Below are 17,744 nucleotides of genomic sequence, written 5' to 3' on the forward strand. Positions count from 1 at the left end.
CTATCCCTTTCATAATGTTGCTTGCGGAAAAGGAAAGCACTAGATTTAGACCTGTTAATTTAGTTTAGTTTACAAATTGTGTACTAGAGAATCGGCCCCAATGTCACGCTAATATCACAAAAATAATTGCTTAAGGCTTAGTCTTCTTTATAATATATTAACCTTATTTTAAAACTTTACATAGGTACCTACGTATAGTAACAATCACAATCAAAATATTTTTTAAATTATGAGTTTACAAATTAATCAACAGTTTCTATAAAATTAAGTTTTCTAGTGAAAAAGACAAAAAATAAAAAATACCTAATTACGTAATACTGTGTAACCCGGGTAAGAGGTAAGAACTAGCTTAGTCATATTTACAGGCATCAAGATTTGAGTGCGCTAACAAACTAGAAAATTTGGCGCTTAGTCGGTGCAGAGGAGTTTTATACACTTATATAAAAGAAAAAATAGTATTTAGTAGCTTTAGGCAAAATGTAAGAAAATGTATATTTTGACAAAGTATCGAATTGAAAACATTAATTTCTATGTATTGATGAAACGCAATATTGAAGGAGCTAATTGCAACTTTCTGGCAAACCCCACAGAGTAAAGGGTCCATTACGATGTATTATTCTAAAAACCTTTGATTTAGATGAGAACAAAAACAATGAATAAAATATGACTCTGCAAGTATAGTTCCTCTTAGGATTTAGGGTTAGGAGGATTTTGATTAGACTCCATCAACTTTTCTAAAGATGGCTCGTGAGAAGTAGAAGTAGTTGCACAGTCATTATTTTGCGTATTTGACTTTTTGCCTGTGCCTTTGCCTTTGCCTCTAGCCTTTGTAGCTGAGGTTCGCAGCAATTTTGAAGAATTACGTCGCACAGAATTTTTCAAAATATTTTTAAAAAAGGTTTCACACTCTAAAACTGTAAATTTTTTATCAGAGTTGTAAATTAAATCAAAAAAGAATGATATAACACGATTATAAGCTTTAAAACAGGTTTTTTTCTTATCATTTCGAGAACCGCCAGCCCACGAACACTCCGTGAGAAATCTTCGGGTGAACATCACATCCACGAGTGAAAAACAATTATTGGTACCTTTTCCTTTCCCTGTTCCGCACACTACGGCTAGTTTTTCTTTTAATTTATCAGAGGATTCTTTATCCTTCAATAATTCATTAAACTGTTCTAAGTCCTCAACGCTATCGATGGGTTCAAAGCCCACAACAGTACTAAGCTTTTCTTGTTGGGTCTGGTGAAGAAAGCCCTCTATCTGAGCGCCAAGTTCGGAAAGCTTCATCATGATATTCATTTGCCCATTCTCGATAGTTTCCAGACGTTTCAGAACAGTTTCTTGAAAATTATTTTTTTCGGGGGGATTTAGCCACAATAAAGTCTGCTGCTCTTGTACTTGTACATCTGCAATCATAGAGGTCCCCGGCGGGGTCAGTTCATCTAGCTTGGGCAAAACATTTTCTTTATCCTGAAACATAAACAATAACTATAGTGACAACAATTTACTTCGTAGCAAGTTGCATATATGCTCGGGTCCCGCTAGTTATACAGTTAGGTACTAGTTAGTTAGTTAGTTAGTTTACCTGAAAAACACCAGCAACCTCATAAGACTAGGTAGCTCACATCAAAGCAACAACTTTTGTTTGAAATAAACAGCACTATCTATACAAATAAATTAAATTGAAGTGTCTGTTTGTAATATCAAAAGAACAGCATTTTACTAACTGCATACGAAAGTAAATACGGTACTTATAACAAGAAAACAATTTTTAAAATTTTTGTCTGTCTGTCTGTCTGTTTGTCGCCGCTAATCTCGGGAACGGCTGGGCAAATTTTGACGGGACTTTCACTGGTAGATAGCTGATATTATCGGGCATGTTATAGGCTACTTTTTTAACCGACTTTCAAAAAAGGAGGAGAAGGACTTGTGTTTTTCTACCTCTATATATTGATATCTCCGTGATTTCTTAACCGATTTGCGTGAATCTTTTTTTAATTGAAAGAAAAACTTTACAAGATGCTCCCATAAAAATTTCGGGTTCCAACTCTACAATCCTGATGCTGCAGGGGTACTGCCTTCCTAAACTGTGGGGATTTAGGAAATGTCGATTATGAATAGTTATTTAGGTACCAAGTAAAGACTATATCGTTGAATTCTAGGACCCAACTCCTCAATCTTGATGCTGCAGGGTTTCTGCCCACCTAAACTGTGGGGACTTAGGAACGCGGGCGAAGTCGCGGGCGTACGCTAGTTAGGAACTAAAGTAAATAAATATATCTTTTGAGTTACCATGTTACACTCTAGAGAGCAGCATCGCTTCATCAGGGGGACGTAACCTTTACTATGTTAAAAAGTCGATTTCATACGTGGTGACCAGTGTCACTTTCCTGCTACTTGATATAGAGACAATGAACCCGGAACTAAGTAAAAACAACTTACCACTTGTATTCCCGTAGTATTTGTAGGTGAAGGGAATTCTGCTTGGTGATTTTCTTGAGCAACTAAAATCATTGAGTTGAAATCATCAAACACACAACTTTCTTGGATTGTATTTCTAGACTCTTCTTGATCAGTATCTGTTTCTGATTCCATTTTATTTGCTTCATTTGAAGCTTCCTCATATGTTGAGAAATGTCTTTTAACAATGCAAGGTAAATGTTTCCATGTACTTTTAGGTTTTGATTTTTCGTCGCGAATCATACCAAGTTGCGAATTTGGAGGCCACGAAAGCACTCCGTTCCTTTCCCAACCACTTGGGACCGCCGAAATGCATATTTTTCCTCGTTCTGTTGTTTGTACAACCTTAAAAGGCATATTCTGTAAAAATAAAATTGATTGTAAAGCCTGTCAGCGATGAACGTAAAAAAGTGATTAAAACGATAAAAAATACTAGTTATAAAATAGTTATAAAATTCGAGCAATTAAACCATAAAGTTGTGCGTTTTATATAAAAAGCACCACTTTATGGTTTAATTGCTTATATGTCAGTCAAAAAATATTACGTGTACCTACCAAAACTAGTAATTAGCATTAAGTTATATACCTTTTTTTTAACTGAGTAAGTACGTAAAGCACACGTCTGCTCAGTGTTTCCATATGTAAATCGAGAATTACCGTGTTGAAGGGTTAAAATTACGGTGTTTCTAGATTAAATTACTGTTGATTAGCTAAAAGAATACCGTGTAAATTACCGTGTCATTTTTAAAAGAAAAATGTCACGAATTTGCTTTTTAATCAATTATTAATATTATTCTGAATGTATACGGATTTATTCATATTAATATTTTGTTAAATCTCATTAATTTTACATTTCACTCCTTTCTAATTGCTTGAATAATGAAAATAGATTGCTGAGATTTGATGCTTAAACCCAGAGCAAGAGAAATGCTGCCATTACGAAATATGCTAACGTGACTGAGATTCGTACTCGTATTACGCAGTATATTATGAATTTTTTACGTGATTTTTGTATTACGATGACACGGTCAAGGTAATGGCATGTTTACCTTGATAGTAGATTAGGACTGAATTACGGTGCATCTACGGTAATTACCGTGTACATGGAAACACTGCTGTAGGTGAACACAGACTGCCTTAAGAATCATCAAATACTCGCTTTTATACCAATCGATTCAAGATGGTGATGCAACACATCACGTGACGTCTGTCAGAGATAATTAATTATTATAAGTGCGCTTACAATCGGTCGTCCTGATGCTTCCGCTTCCGCTTCTGCCCTTGGACAGCGTCTAATGAAGAGCTGAAAACATTCACACGAATTAGACACACTTAATAAGCTCCACAATATGTCGATACACGAGATCTAGATGATGTTCATAGTTGCAGTTTGGACAACCAATTCTCACACTACGACAGCATTCACAATGAATGCCTGCGGCAGTCTGCAGAATCAATCAATCACTTAATCAGAAATGCGACCTAAACACAAAAGCATAATGAGTCTGTGGGTCAGTGTTTCCATATGTAAATCGAGAATTACCGTGTTGAAGGGTTAAAATTACGGTGTTTCTAGATTAAATTACTGTTGATTAGCTAAAAGAATACCGTGTAAATTACCGTGTCATTTTTAAAAGAAAAATGTCACGAATTTGCTTTTTAATCAATTATTAATATTATTCTGAATGTATACGGATTTATTCATATTAATATTTTGTTAAATCTCATTAATTTTACATTTCACTCCTTTCTAATTGCTTGAATAATGAAAATAGATTGCTGAGATTTGATGCTTAAACCCAGAGCAAGAGAAATGCTGCCATTACGAAATATGCTAACGTGACTGAGATTCGTACTCGTATTACGCAGTATATTATGAATTTTTTACGTGATTTTTGTATTACGATGACACGGTCAAGGTAATGGCATGTTTACCTTGATAGTAGATTAGGACTGAATTACGGTGCATCTACGGTAATTACCGTGTACATGGAAACACTGCTGTAGGTGAACACAGACTGCCTTAAGAATCATCAAATACTCGCTTTTATACCAATCGATTCAAGATGGTGATGCAACACATCACGTGACGTCTGTCAGAGATAATTAATTATTATAAGTGCGCTTACAATCGGTCGTCCTGATGCTTCCGCTTCCGCTTCTGCCCTCGGACAGCGTCTAATGAAGAGCTGAAAACATTCACACGAATTAGACACACTTAATAAGCTCCACAATATGTCGATACACGAGATCTAGATGATGTTCATAGTTGCAGTTTGGACAACCAATTCTCACACTACGACAGCATTCACAATGAATGCCTGCGGCAGTCTGCAGAATCAATCAATCACTCAATCAGAAATGCGACCTAAACACAAAAGCATAATGAGTCTGTGGGTCAGTGTTTCCATATGTAAATCGAGAATTACCGTGTTGAAGGGTTAAAATTACGGTGTTTCTAGATTAAATTACTGTTGATTAGCTAAAAGAATACCGTGTAAATTACCGTGTCATTTTTAAAAGAAAAATGTCACGAATTTGCTTTTTAATCAATTATTAATATTATTCTGAATGTATACGGATTTATTCATATTAATATTTTGTTAAATCTCATTAATTTTACATTTCACTCCTTTCTAATTGCTTGAATAATGAAAATAGATTGCTGAGATTTGATGCTTAAACCCAGAGCAAGAGAAATGCTGCCATTACGAAATATGCTAACGTGACTGAGATTCGTACTCGTATTACGCAGTATATTATGAATTTTTTACGTGATTTTTGTATTACGATGACACGGTCAAGGTAATGGCATGTTTACCTTGATAGTAGATTAGGACTGAATTACGGTGCATCTACGGTAATTACCGTGTACATGGAAACACTGCTGTAGGTGAACACAGACTGCCTTAAGAATCATCAAATACTCGCTTTTATACCAATCGATTCAAGATGGTGATGCAACACATCACGTGACGTCTGTCAGAGATAATTAATTATTATAAGTGCGCTTACAATCGGTCGTCCTGATGCTTCCGCTTCCGCTTCTGCCCTCGGACAGCGTCTAATGAAGAGCTGAAAACATTCACACGAATTAGACACACTTAATAAGCTCCACAATATGTCGATACACGAGATCTAGATGATGTTCATAGTTGCAGTTTGGACAACCAATTCTCACACTACGACAGCATTCACAATGAATGCCTGCGGCAGTCTGCAGAATCAATCAATCACTCAATCAGAAATGCGACCTAAACACAAAAGCATAATGAGTCTGTGGGTCAGTGTTTCCATATGTAAATCGAGAATTACCGTGTTGAAGGGTTAAAATTACGGTGTTTCTAGATTAAATTACTGTTGATTAGCTAAAAGAATACCGTGTAAATTACCGTGTCATTTTTTAAAGAAAAATGTCACGAATTTGCTTTTTAATCAATTATTAATATTATTCTGAATGTATACGGATTTATTCATATTAATATTTTGTTAAATCTCATTAATTTTACATTTCACTCCTTTCTAATTGCTTGAATAATGAAAATAGATTGCTGAGATTTGATGCTTAAACCCAGAGCAAGAGAAATGCTGCCATTACGAAATATGCTAACGTGACTGAGATTCGTACTCGTATTACGCAGTATATTATGAATTTTTTACGTGATTTTTGTATTACGATGACACGGTCAAGGTAATGGCATGTTTACCTTGATAGTAGATTAGGACTGAATTACGGTGCATCTACGGTAATTACCGTGTACATGGAAACACTGCTGTAGGTGAACACAGACTGCCTTAAGAATCATCAAATACTCGCTTTTATACCAATCGATTCAAGATGGTGATGCAACACATCACGTGACGTCTGTCAGAGATAATTAATTATTATAAGTGCGCTTACAATCGGTCGTCCTGATGCTTCCGCTTCCGCTTCTGCCCTCGGACAGCGTCTAATGAAGAGCTGAAAACATTCACACGAATTAGACACACTTAATAAGCTCCACAATATGTCGATACACGAGATCTAGATGATGTTCATAGTTGCAGTTTGGACAACCAATTCTCACACTACGACAGCATTCACAATGAATGCCTGCGGCAGTCTGCAGAATCAATCAATCACTCAATCAGAAATGCGACCTAAACACAAAAGCATAATGAGTCTGTGGGTCAGTGTTTCCATATGTAAATCGAGAATTACCGTGTTGAAGGGTTAAAATTACGGTGTTTCTAGATTAAATTACTGTTGATTAGCTAAAAGAATACCGTGTAAATTACCGTGTCATTTTTTAAAGAAAAATGTCACGAATTTGCTTTTTAATCAATTATTAATATTATTCTGAATGTATACGGATTTATTCATATTAATATTTTGTTAAATCTCATTAATTTTACATTTCACTCCTTTCTAATTGCTTGAATAATGAAAATAGATTGCTGAGATTTGATGCTTAAACCCAGAGCAAGAGAAATGCTGCCATTACGAAATATGCTAACGTGACTGAGATTCGTACTCGTATTACGCAGTATATTATGAATTTTTTACGTGATTTTTGTATTACGATGACACGGTCAAGGTAATGGCATGTTTACCTTGATGGTAGATTAGGACTGAATTACGGTGCATCTACGGTAATTACCGTGTACATGGAAACACTGCGTCTGCTAAATAGCGCGGAATGGCGTACACTAACCTATATTGAATTACTGGCGACGGCGGCGTAGCGGGGAAGAGGCGCGGGTAGCGGTAGCGTGATGTGAGTCGAGTAAAATAGGTAAAACAAAATGGCCCGGTGCGGCGCGGGCGGCGGCATAGATCAAATATTATTAACAAAAGAAAATATATACTTAAAATAATAAATCTTATTACGAGAATAACTATTAGGTATATTAATTATCGTAGGAATAATTGCAGTAATTGCATTCATCTGAAGGATAGTGATCGTAAATAGTCATTATATTGCAGCCCAGGCACCAGAAACATTTTATATATAACAATACAGAAATATTTTTTTTGTGAACGGTGATATGACTTGGTAGAGATGAATCGGTATTGAATCCACAGGCAAAACATTTTTTACGCAGAATAAAATGTGTTATTTCCCAAGGCCATTCCGCTACCGCAAGCAGCATGAAATCGTCCCGTTTTAGAAATTTATCAATATCTATTACCAGGGCCATATTTATTATAAGTACCTGAGAAAGAAAACCAATCATGAGCAACGATTACCTACCTATTTTATTTCTTCCTTGGATACAAAAATTAAGTATGTGGAACAAGACTAGTCATAAGGAACCCTAATTTTACGTCAATGGCGGCAGATTTTTTGTCACTTGTGCTATAGTTAGCCTAAAAGACCACCAAATTAGCTTTTTGGCTGTGTAGCAGAAACTGCGGTTAATTTTATTTATTTTTATTAATATATTAATTAAAAAACTCAATTAATTGAGGGCGCATTGAAAATAATAAGTAAAACTAATGCTATTCTATCAGTAAAACTTTGGTTCCAAGTGGTTTTTATAGTATTGGTCGAATTTATCTATGTCTAAATAAAAGATGACATTAAACTCACCAAGATGCAATCCTTTTATTTTTTTGTTTTTGAATAAACAGACGTTTCACCTTGCCGTGAAAAATTAAAGTGAAAAGCGTGGTTAAAGAATCACGTACTTTTCTATAGAGTATAATAGCACTATAATGGAATCACGAACGCTGCTACAGAATAAAAAAGAACTATAAAAGCTTTATTGTGCCTCGTATATGTCAACAAATTGTCATACAAGGCACCAATATATCAAATTTATAGAACAAAAAAGTCCCAAGCACAACGGCTATAGTTTCGCTATGTCTCTAAATAGAGATATAACTGCGCCAAATCAGCGTTATACGACCTTCTAATTGCTTTTACAGTGCTTAAGTGGTGTTAGAGGAAACGTTCTATGGGCTGCTATAGGACAAGCAATTGTTACTTGGGTTGTCCTATCTACTATGCATTGTGTGTTTGATGTATAACTTAAGTACCTTCAAGGGAAGAGTAAATAGGCATCTTGATATGTTTCAAATTACAGAATTAAAAAAAACAAGGTATTCTGATCTCCTTATTCTATGTTTGATATATAACTTAAGTACCTTCAAGGGAAGAGTAAATAGGCATCTTTATATGTTTCAAATTACAAAATTAGGAATAACAAGGCATTCAGGTTTTCTTTTTCTTTCTAAGTGTCTCGCATAATTGTGTTGAGAGAGTTGTTCTATCTACTATGCATTGTGTGTTTGATGTATAACTAAAGTATCTTCAAGGGAAGAGTAAATAGGCATCACTCATAGGAAACACTCTTAAATAAATAATTTAAATAAATGAATAATTTATTGTTTCACCAGAATTACAACCAAAATTAGGTTAAGCCACCGATGCCTAAAATAAGTTGTACACTCGTGTTATAGGCATCAGTGCTCTCCCCTTACAGACTAGAATATTAAAAACAATAAAGGAATGAAAAATATTATACAAAACAAAAACATTTTTGACATTAGGTTACAATAATATGAAGATTAATATATACCTACATATATACATACTATATGACCTCTCTGGGAAAAAAACTAATATGTACAGTACCTATAGTGTATGTGTGTGTGTGTTATGAGAGAGGGTGTGTAAGATACAAAAAGCGTGAACAGTTTCGAATACAAGTACGTTAGAGGGTATTTGGAGAAAATCTTTAACTTCAGTTTCTATAATTTATTTAAAAGTGGTAAGTAAATTTTCGGTGTCTTCATAAGATAATTTATGTAAGTATGAAATTAGTGTTTTTTTGCAATTAGTTCTATTTATTAGGTAGATATGTGTCAATGCATAAACTTTATTATAAATATGAGGTCCCTGGAAGCAGTAAATTTTTTCAATGAAAGCTGTTTTTTTTTTTTTTTTTTTTTATTTTTTTTTTTTTTTTTTTTTTTTTGAAAGTAATCAACAGCGTAAATACATAATTATTATTTAAATTTAAATCTAGGTATAACAGAAGGCCAAAAGAGATTACTTAAAATTATAATTAAACTATTTTAACAGAATAGAGTTAGAATAAATGTAGGTAGGAATAATAATAATAATAATACAAATAATAATAATTCATTTGTGGTATGCTTGCTACTTTGTGTATTCTACGATTATTTAGATGAGAAGTATCATACGTTAGTTCACTATGCTGTTTTAATAATACACTCAATATGAACAACTTTCTTACTGAAAGAACTTCACAATCTTGATAAAGCAAATCTTGATATATTTGGTTTTATTAATGTTTAGGGAAAGAATATTATCATGAAGCCATTTAGTAACAGTGTCAAAACCCTCTTGCGCTGCCTCAAACACCTCCTGCCAAGAGTCCGCAGCAATGAAAAGTGCAGTGTCATCCGCATACGAAACAATTTGCCCCTTAGTCTTAGTTGTAAGCGGGTAAGATAATCCATGTATATAAGAAAAAGAGTGGGTCGCAATATGCTGCCTTGAGGCACCCCATGCGTGACCAGCAGGTCATCACTAGTGTAGGACTCCACTCTAACACATTGTACTCTGTCTGCTAGGTAATCTTTAAATAGTTTCAGCTGAAGACCTCTGATACCGATGCATTCAAGCTTATCAAGTAAGACTGGGATGGATACGGTATCAAAGGCCTTAGCCAAGTCTAAAAAGATACATATGCATTTTTTGAAGCACTATTATTTATTTCTTCTTAGTAGGTACTGCTACTATTGCCGGAGGAAGAACTGTGTGAAGGGTTTTCATCTGTATTAGTGTATGGACACTATTCTCTCCAAATATAATTAAAGTGGGCAGATTTATTACTATTCTTACATATTTTGCAAATGAACGTTCTTGTGGTTTCTCTTTTTTGTCGGTTATGTTAGCCCTCCCTCTTATTTATTGCTATCTCTATCTATTTATTAAAATGTTATTATAAAATGTTATCAAACCTATTCTAATAATGATTTTTAATAATAATTCATTTATTGCATAATTGTCAGTATAAAAAAGATTTTACATAAATTATTAAGTAGGTGCATGTAGTTCGGGTGTTCAGAAGGAAGTCTTTGAAATAATCAACAAATATGGCGAAGAGAATTGAAGTTTAATTATTAAATTACAACTTACTGTATTGTAGAATTAACACTTTTATATTAAGACTTAGAGGATACTTAAAACGATCGAAACTGTGATGAGATTGATTGAGACTCATTGACAAAGCAGGGCAGAGGACATTTTAAATTAGAATAATACAAATAACAAATAGTAAAGGTAAACAGACATTTTCTGGACTCTGCACTCGTTAGTAATTAACTATAATTTGGTAATTTCCAATGGTTCTTATCTAAGTACATTCGGCTACAAAATATTATATAAAAATACTAGTACAAAGTACAATCAGCTACAAAAATATGCAAATATTACAATCCTCCCCTTTTAAGAAAATAAACACAGTTTATTTTAAAATGATATTGAAATCAAGTTAAAATTATTATTATAATTGTAAAATATTCTTAAAACTATTTTCATTTAAATCATAACATAGATATAACAAATGTTTTTCAATAAAACCTTATCATCTAAAATAAAATTCAAAACATAAAAGTATATAATCGAATATAAAAGTATACAATTGTTTATTACAATTTTTTTTAATTAATCTTTAATTGTGCGATTCTTGCACTACGTGTTAAAGGTGTATCTGAAGTAGTTGATATAGAAGGTATTACTTCTAATTCAATACTATTATCTCTATTTTCATTACTTAATTTTAAAGTTATACAATTTGTGACTCTTGCACAACAAGTTCTGGTATCTTCTAATGCTAGGAAGTCTTTGAAATAATCAACAAATATGGCGAAGAGAATTGAAGTTTAATTATTAAATTACAACTTACTGTATTGTAGAATTAACACTTTTATATTAAGACTTAGAGGATACTTAAAACGATCGAAACTGTGATGAGATTGATTGAGACTCATTGACAAAGCAGGGCAGAGGACCTTTTAACTTAGAATAATACAAATAACAAATAGTAAAGGTAAACAGACATTTTCTGGACTCTGCGCTCGTTAGTAATTAACTATAATTTGGTAATTTCCAATGGTTCTTATCTAAGTACATTCGGCTACAAAATATTATATAAAAATACTAGTACAATCAGCTACAAAAATATGCAAATATTACACATGTCACAATCTGCCATACAATGGCGTGCAATATTAAAATATAGTACCTACATTATAATTTAAGTAGGTAATCAATACAGAAAAAAGAAAATTTACAATTCAATATATAAATTAGCAAGAATCATGTCAATCATAATATATTAATAAGTTATTAAATGCGAAACAAATTATCCAAGCATAAAGTCATTTATAGGCTTTTAAATACTCATTAATCGAATAGTAGCATCTATCTAAGCTATTTACATAATTTTAAATGTAACATAAGGAGATCTATCTTATATGCTAAACATTGTTTATGATAACTATTAACTATGTCTTACTATATATCTATTCACTATTAACACACTAAATTGATATCGTCCCGCACACAAGGGAAGAGTAAATAGGCATCTTTTTATGTTTCAAATTGAAAAATTAGAAAGAGCAAGGTATTCCGATTTACTTATTCTAAGTTTCTGGTTCTGTAGCGAAGACATCGAAAGCATAGGTGCTTGGACTTGGCTATGTCCAATCTTCTATTTGCATCTGCGTTCTTGACCTGTTCACATTAGCTTGTCACAGATAGCGCACCTGGGCGTATACGTCTTGTGAATCTTCTGTGGTCTTCTCGGTTGCGTGGCTGGTGCATGTGGTGTATGCGGTGACACCTGTTCAGGCAGCGCGTACGGCCCGCACAGCTCTGCTTCTTGAGGAACTTCTATATCTTCAGTAGGTCTGGAGGCTGTAACGCTGCGAAGTCGTACTATCTGTAGCGAAGCGTAGGTGTGAGCTTGTCCACGACCGCCTTTGAAACTTCAGGGTTGTACCTACATGTAGTTCACGCAGCTGAGTGTCTTCAAAGTCGCGACCACGTTGGAGACCTTCGTCGAAAATATACAGATGTCGCACGGTGACTCGGTGAGGCGCGGTACAACCCTCAATGGACTCCCCATCCTTTCCTGTACTGATTATGAGAATGTCGTCTGCATAAGCTTGCACAGGCGCCCCAAGGCCTGTCGTCTCTTCCAGCAAGCCGTCCAACAGTATGTTCCAAAATATTGGGCCGGTGGAACCTTGGATGCACCCTTTATTTGTTATTCTGCGCACTTGCGCTCCTGCATACTTGATGATGACTTCCCTTGATGAGAGGCAGCTAGCTATTAGGTGGATAAGGGACTGGTCCACCTACTTAATCATTTGTTTTAAAATCGCTGGCCACCAGGCATTGTCGAATGCGCCCTCTATATCCAGTGACACAAGGGTAGCTATCTGTCTATTATAGTAGGCACTTTCTACAATTTGAACTGCATCATAAAGGGCATCCTCTGTGCTCTTTCCCGGCATAAACCCATACTGCTGTTTATTCAAAGCCTCAAGACCTTCCCCTGTTGCCATAATAGGCGGTTTACCGTCATTTTTTCCAGCACTTTCCCCAAGATTGGGGTAGGTCTATAGGACTGTAGGGGATGTATAATCCTCTTTTTGGGGTTTAAGGATTACCTTGATAATGGCGGACTTCCAGACCTTTGGAAAGCAGCGCAAGTGGAGGCATTTATTAAAAATTGCAAGAAGCACCTCCGGACACACCTGATAGGCTTTAAGACAGAAGTCGGCAGTGAGACCGTCTTCTCCAGGGGCCTTTTTAGGACTCATCCGCCAAAACTCCCTCGTAACTCTTCTTTGGTAAAGTTGACAATGCTTTCCTTTACTTTTTCTTTGTTCACCTCAATCAGTTGTTTTACTTTATTTCTAATTGTTTTTTGCTCGTTCGAGTCTGTATTGGGATCATCTAGTGGATAAAAAGTTTCTGCGAGCAAGGCGGCCGACTGTACAACCCACGTAGCGTTTCTATTTCCATCATGGCGATAAACTCTGGTCTTCCAGATCTTAACTCCAATGTCTTCATAATTTCTGTAGGCTGCGCGCTGGTGATGAGAAGACCTTCCACTGCTTCTTTTGCTAAGACCCTTCAGGTTTCTTCGCAGACGATTCGTATTTTCTACTGTGGTAAACATGTTCTCCGTTTCGTAGTATGCGGCGCGGAACGGTAGCCACTCTTGATGTGATCCTCTGAAGATACGAGTAGGTAGCTCGATGAACTTCGGGCGTCGTGCTGCTTTGACTGCCAGTGTGTCTTTGGCCTTCCATAATATTGGACCACAATATTTTATTTCCCTCTGATTCATGCATCCAATTTCGGCCTTCAAGGAGCGTTTTTATATTGACAAAGTCAGATATATCCATCTCTGGACAGTATATTTCTCGCCACTAATTTTGGCATTCATTGCAACTGCGTGGGTGTGTACAGAAATTTATTTTTTATTATTTAATCTTAACTCACTATCAGGTTCTAACCATGTTTCACATAGTACAGCAACGTGGATTTTTTCTTGGCATAATTTTTTTTCTAATAAAATTAACTTTGGCTTGAGGCTCTGACAATAGGCTACTTGACAATTTTTTTAAGTTGGTCTTAAATGGTTAATATTTGTCCTATTATATCAAAAAAATTAACACTATATTTTTTTGCGCCCTAAAAACCGTAAACTTTAATTTAAAAAAATATTTTTCTTAGACAGGTGAAAACACTGTCGGCCATGTTTGGCCGATAGATTATCTGTGCTCTGACGTCATGCATTTGTAAACAACAGTATAACCACAGGGTTATACTGTTGTTTACAAATGCATGACGTCAGAGCACAGATAATCTATCGGTTATACTGTTGTTTACAAATGCATGACGTCAGAGCACAGATAATCTATCGGCCAAACATGGCCGACAGTGTTTTCACCTGTCTAAGAAAAATATTTTTTTAAATTAAAGTTTTACGGTTTTTAGGGCGCAAAAAAATATAGTGTTAATTTTTTTGATATAATAGGACAAATATTAACCATTTAAGACCAACTTAAAAAAATTGTCAAGTAGCCTATTCCATTGCATCAGGTTAACTTTGATCATTTTATTTCTATCCTTATCCCAGGCCATTTTCGTTTTGTAAGTAATCAAGAAACATTTTTAAAATCGGCCAGTCTGATAAAACGCTAAATGAATGATTTCTTTCCAAAGCTTTTTGTATTCGCCAATTTCTATTTTTAAACTCTTGACATTCTTCTAATTTTTTCACGCTTAGTTCATCAACCCTAACCTTATATGGATTTAAATGTTTAACTGGAATAATGTCAGACCTATTTTTTTCTTTGAAAATACTGGCCAGAGCAAACTGTTTTGGTAATTTTTCAGTACTTGAAATGTACATTTAGATTTTTTCAATTTCCTTGATTTTCTTGTCTTTTTTCTGCCCCACTCTAGTCCACTCTCTATCACTATCCTCCCTTGTTCTCTTCTGTGCTCTGTCTGTCTCCTGTTTTTGTTGTTCCGCTTGGTCTTGACCCTCGTCCATCTCGATGTTTCTGAGCATCGACGTCGAAATAGCGTACCACAATACAAGCCGTTTTGATCGTGGATACGTCTCTGTAGTCTCATCAGTAAGCGCAGAAAACTTAGCTGATTTTAATTTACACGCCAAATCAACTTTGTAAGGCTTCAATAACATTTTTTACAACTGCTGTGATTTTGGTACGCTTCATTTCATATTCTTGTACTAATTTGGAATCAGGAATAATTTCTTTTAATAGATCAGTCAAGTGGTCGGCCACAGCAGTTTGCTGTTTAAATACTGATTTAAGCATAAAAATTGGTCCACACAGATCATTTTACCGGAGACTTCCAAGAATGAATAACCTACTGTGCAACCATCAACCATTTGTTTTATGTATGGAAAAGTTTTTTCGCAGGTATTATATTCACTTCTATCGACACTTTAACAAGAGAATTAATCAATGATCCCACTTTGGTTGTTGATTCTTCTGGGTCATATGACATGATTCCAATCAAACTAGGACTTTTGGATGTAATGTATTCTTTTATCATTATTTTCTTTGACTTGTCTGAATTCAGGCCATGCCAATCCGCGCTTGAGATTTTGGAAGATTTTGTTAATCCTGGTCCAGAATTAGATTTATTGACAGAAATGAGAGATGGAGCCCTAAATGCTTCTGCCATAGGCATTCTTAGACTATTCATTTTCTTTTGGGATATCCTCATTTTCTTGGTCTATAGCTTTCTGCTAACAGGACGTTCTTCCCGGGCTTGGGTATCATAATCACTACTCCCGTTTTCTACGCGCGAGGGAAGTGTCCCGAGCGTAGAACGGCGTTAAACAGTTGTGTCACTGCCGCGATCGTGGGACGCGGCACGTGTTTTAATGCGGCGTTTGTTATGCCGTCTATGCCTATGAGCTTCTTGAGCTTGGTTCTCGTGATCACGCGCTTGACCATGCCCGGGGAAAAGTCACTTGCAGAAGGTGAGGGTGCTTGAGTCACGGCTTCTGTTTTGACGATTGTAGATCGTGCCTCCTCTTACTTACGTTTAAGCTTGCGGCATTGGTCCACATCATGTCCCGACGTTCTGCAGAAACTGCATCGTGGTTTTTTACTTGTTGTCGTTGCAGATGCTTGGTTAACGCTTTGATCCGTCTTGGTGTCAGCGAGCATCTTCTTTTCGGCTAGCCTTCTGTTATACTTTGTGACGTTAGGGATTTTCGTGATGAGAAATAAAACATGCAAGTCGTCACAAGGATTTCTAAGCTCGTAGTAGGCAGTACTTCCCCAATACGCCGTGCAGCGACGTCCCAGATTCAGTGAGATCTCGGCGAGATGTTCTAAGGGGTTGGAATTCGCGCTGGTTAAGATGTGGCACTGGTGGACGCAGGACGCCAGCTGGGTGCAAAGAGGTTCGTGACACCAGGAGCGGGTGCCACAAGTAAGCGTGCCTAGAGGTTCGTGTTTAATTTTGAGTGATTTTAGGAAATTAAGTTTTGCCATGTCGTGCCATCAACATCTTTTCTCCCATATAAAATCTTATTAATTTTTTTTTTTTTTACAATAATTGTATAATTGAAAAAGCGACAAACAGCATTAATCAAGAAATGTATCAACTTGTTTTTATGATTAGGACGCGAGATGTGTTTTAAATCTACTAACGTATAGGTAATTGTTTTTATATATTGTTTTAAATTCGTTTTTCTAAATCTGTAAACTGGATCTTAAATGCCTTGTTTTAAAGCTCAAGTTTGTCTACACATCTACAGCGAGCGCTCCAAGCGGAAACGTTGCAAAATTAAAATCAGTGGCATTGAATTTCTGACTTCAATTCAAGACTCTTTAGGTCCATTTTACTTTGACGGTATTGTGTTTCGACTCTCGAATTCTAGAACGTTTGGTGAGACATAAAATCTTATACTAAGCGTACAGGTCTCGCAACCGTAAGTAATACAAGGAAGATTCAAGTACATATTAAAGGTCTTCCTTTTGATACTGATGTTCAGTTCTTTGCTCTTTATGATCTCTTTTAGGGACTTAGGATTTCATCAAAGATTTCAAGAAAGCAAAATAATTTTGTTTTCCATTTCATACCATTCCCGATGATGAGTCGAAGTTGTGTCCGTATGACCTTTTCAACCATCCTCCATCTACATAGACAGTAGTGATAGGAACACCATCAGGAGACACATTACCTTTTTCGATGGCAATCGCTCTTTCTTGTTCGCCTGTTTTTGCATTTTCATCAGACAAATGTTCCGACCAAACTTCCCCCAACTGTTTTTCAATTATTTTGAATTTTTGGGGTGACATTATAGGTATATCCATAATGCTTATTATTTGTGCAGCTTGTGTGTAACAACTAACAGCTATGTACGGGACGCGCCGGAGTTCCCGTACAGTTTAAGTTGTTGTTGTTGAAGTAGGTTGATAGATATAGTTCATATAGATAGTTTGTTCGATAATTATAGACAAAGAAAAGAAGCTAGTTGGTTTGAGTGATTGTATTGCACTGATCTTAAAGATATATAGCCGACACCGCAACGGCGCAATGCGCAGTGTCAGCGCTTTTGCTAAACAATGGGTTCGATATGGGTTTGCTTTTTTATATTCTAAATTTTTACAGAGGGTTTGTTTATAACCTAAATATGTCACTCTCATAGGAGCAAACATTCTTGATTATGATCTAAGATTTGAGTATGTCTTA

At 35.5% G+C, this 17,744-nt stretch overlaps 2 protein-coding genes across 2 annotated transcripts in view; one reads left to right on the top strand and one right to left on the bottom strand.

The window, feature by feature from the left end:
- The window catches only part of LOC138404247 (uncharacterized), a 33,695-nt gene that overhangs the window by 8,487 nt on the left and 7,464 nt on the right, over window positions 1-17,744 (top strand). The gene's annotated exons all lie outside the window — the stretch shown is intronic.
- Window positions 159-16,540, bottom strand: LOC138404139 (uncharacterized). The gene is made up of 9 exons (XM_069507380.1): window positions 16,084-16,540; window positions 12,488-12,729; window positions 12,248-12,423; window positions 6,548-6,566; window positions 6,365-6,424; window positions 5,479-5,538; window positions 4,593-4,652; window positions 2,446-2,823; window positions 159-1,473 (listed from the first exon to the last, which is right to left on the bottom strand). Exons 1-9 carry the CDS (start codon window positions 16,538-16,540, stop codon window positions 688-690), a joined length of 2,238 nt encoding a protein of 745 aa, XP_069363481.1. The 3' UTR covers window positions 159-687.

Source organism: Maniola hyperantus, chromosome 26 (genome assembly GCF_902806685.2).
Source record: "Maniola hyperantus chromosome 26, iAphHyp1.2, whole genome shotgun sequence".
NCBI classification, from domain to species: Eukaryota; Metazoa; Arthropoda; class Insecta; order Lepidoptera; family Nymphalidae; genus Maniola; species Maniola hyperantus.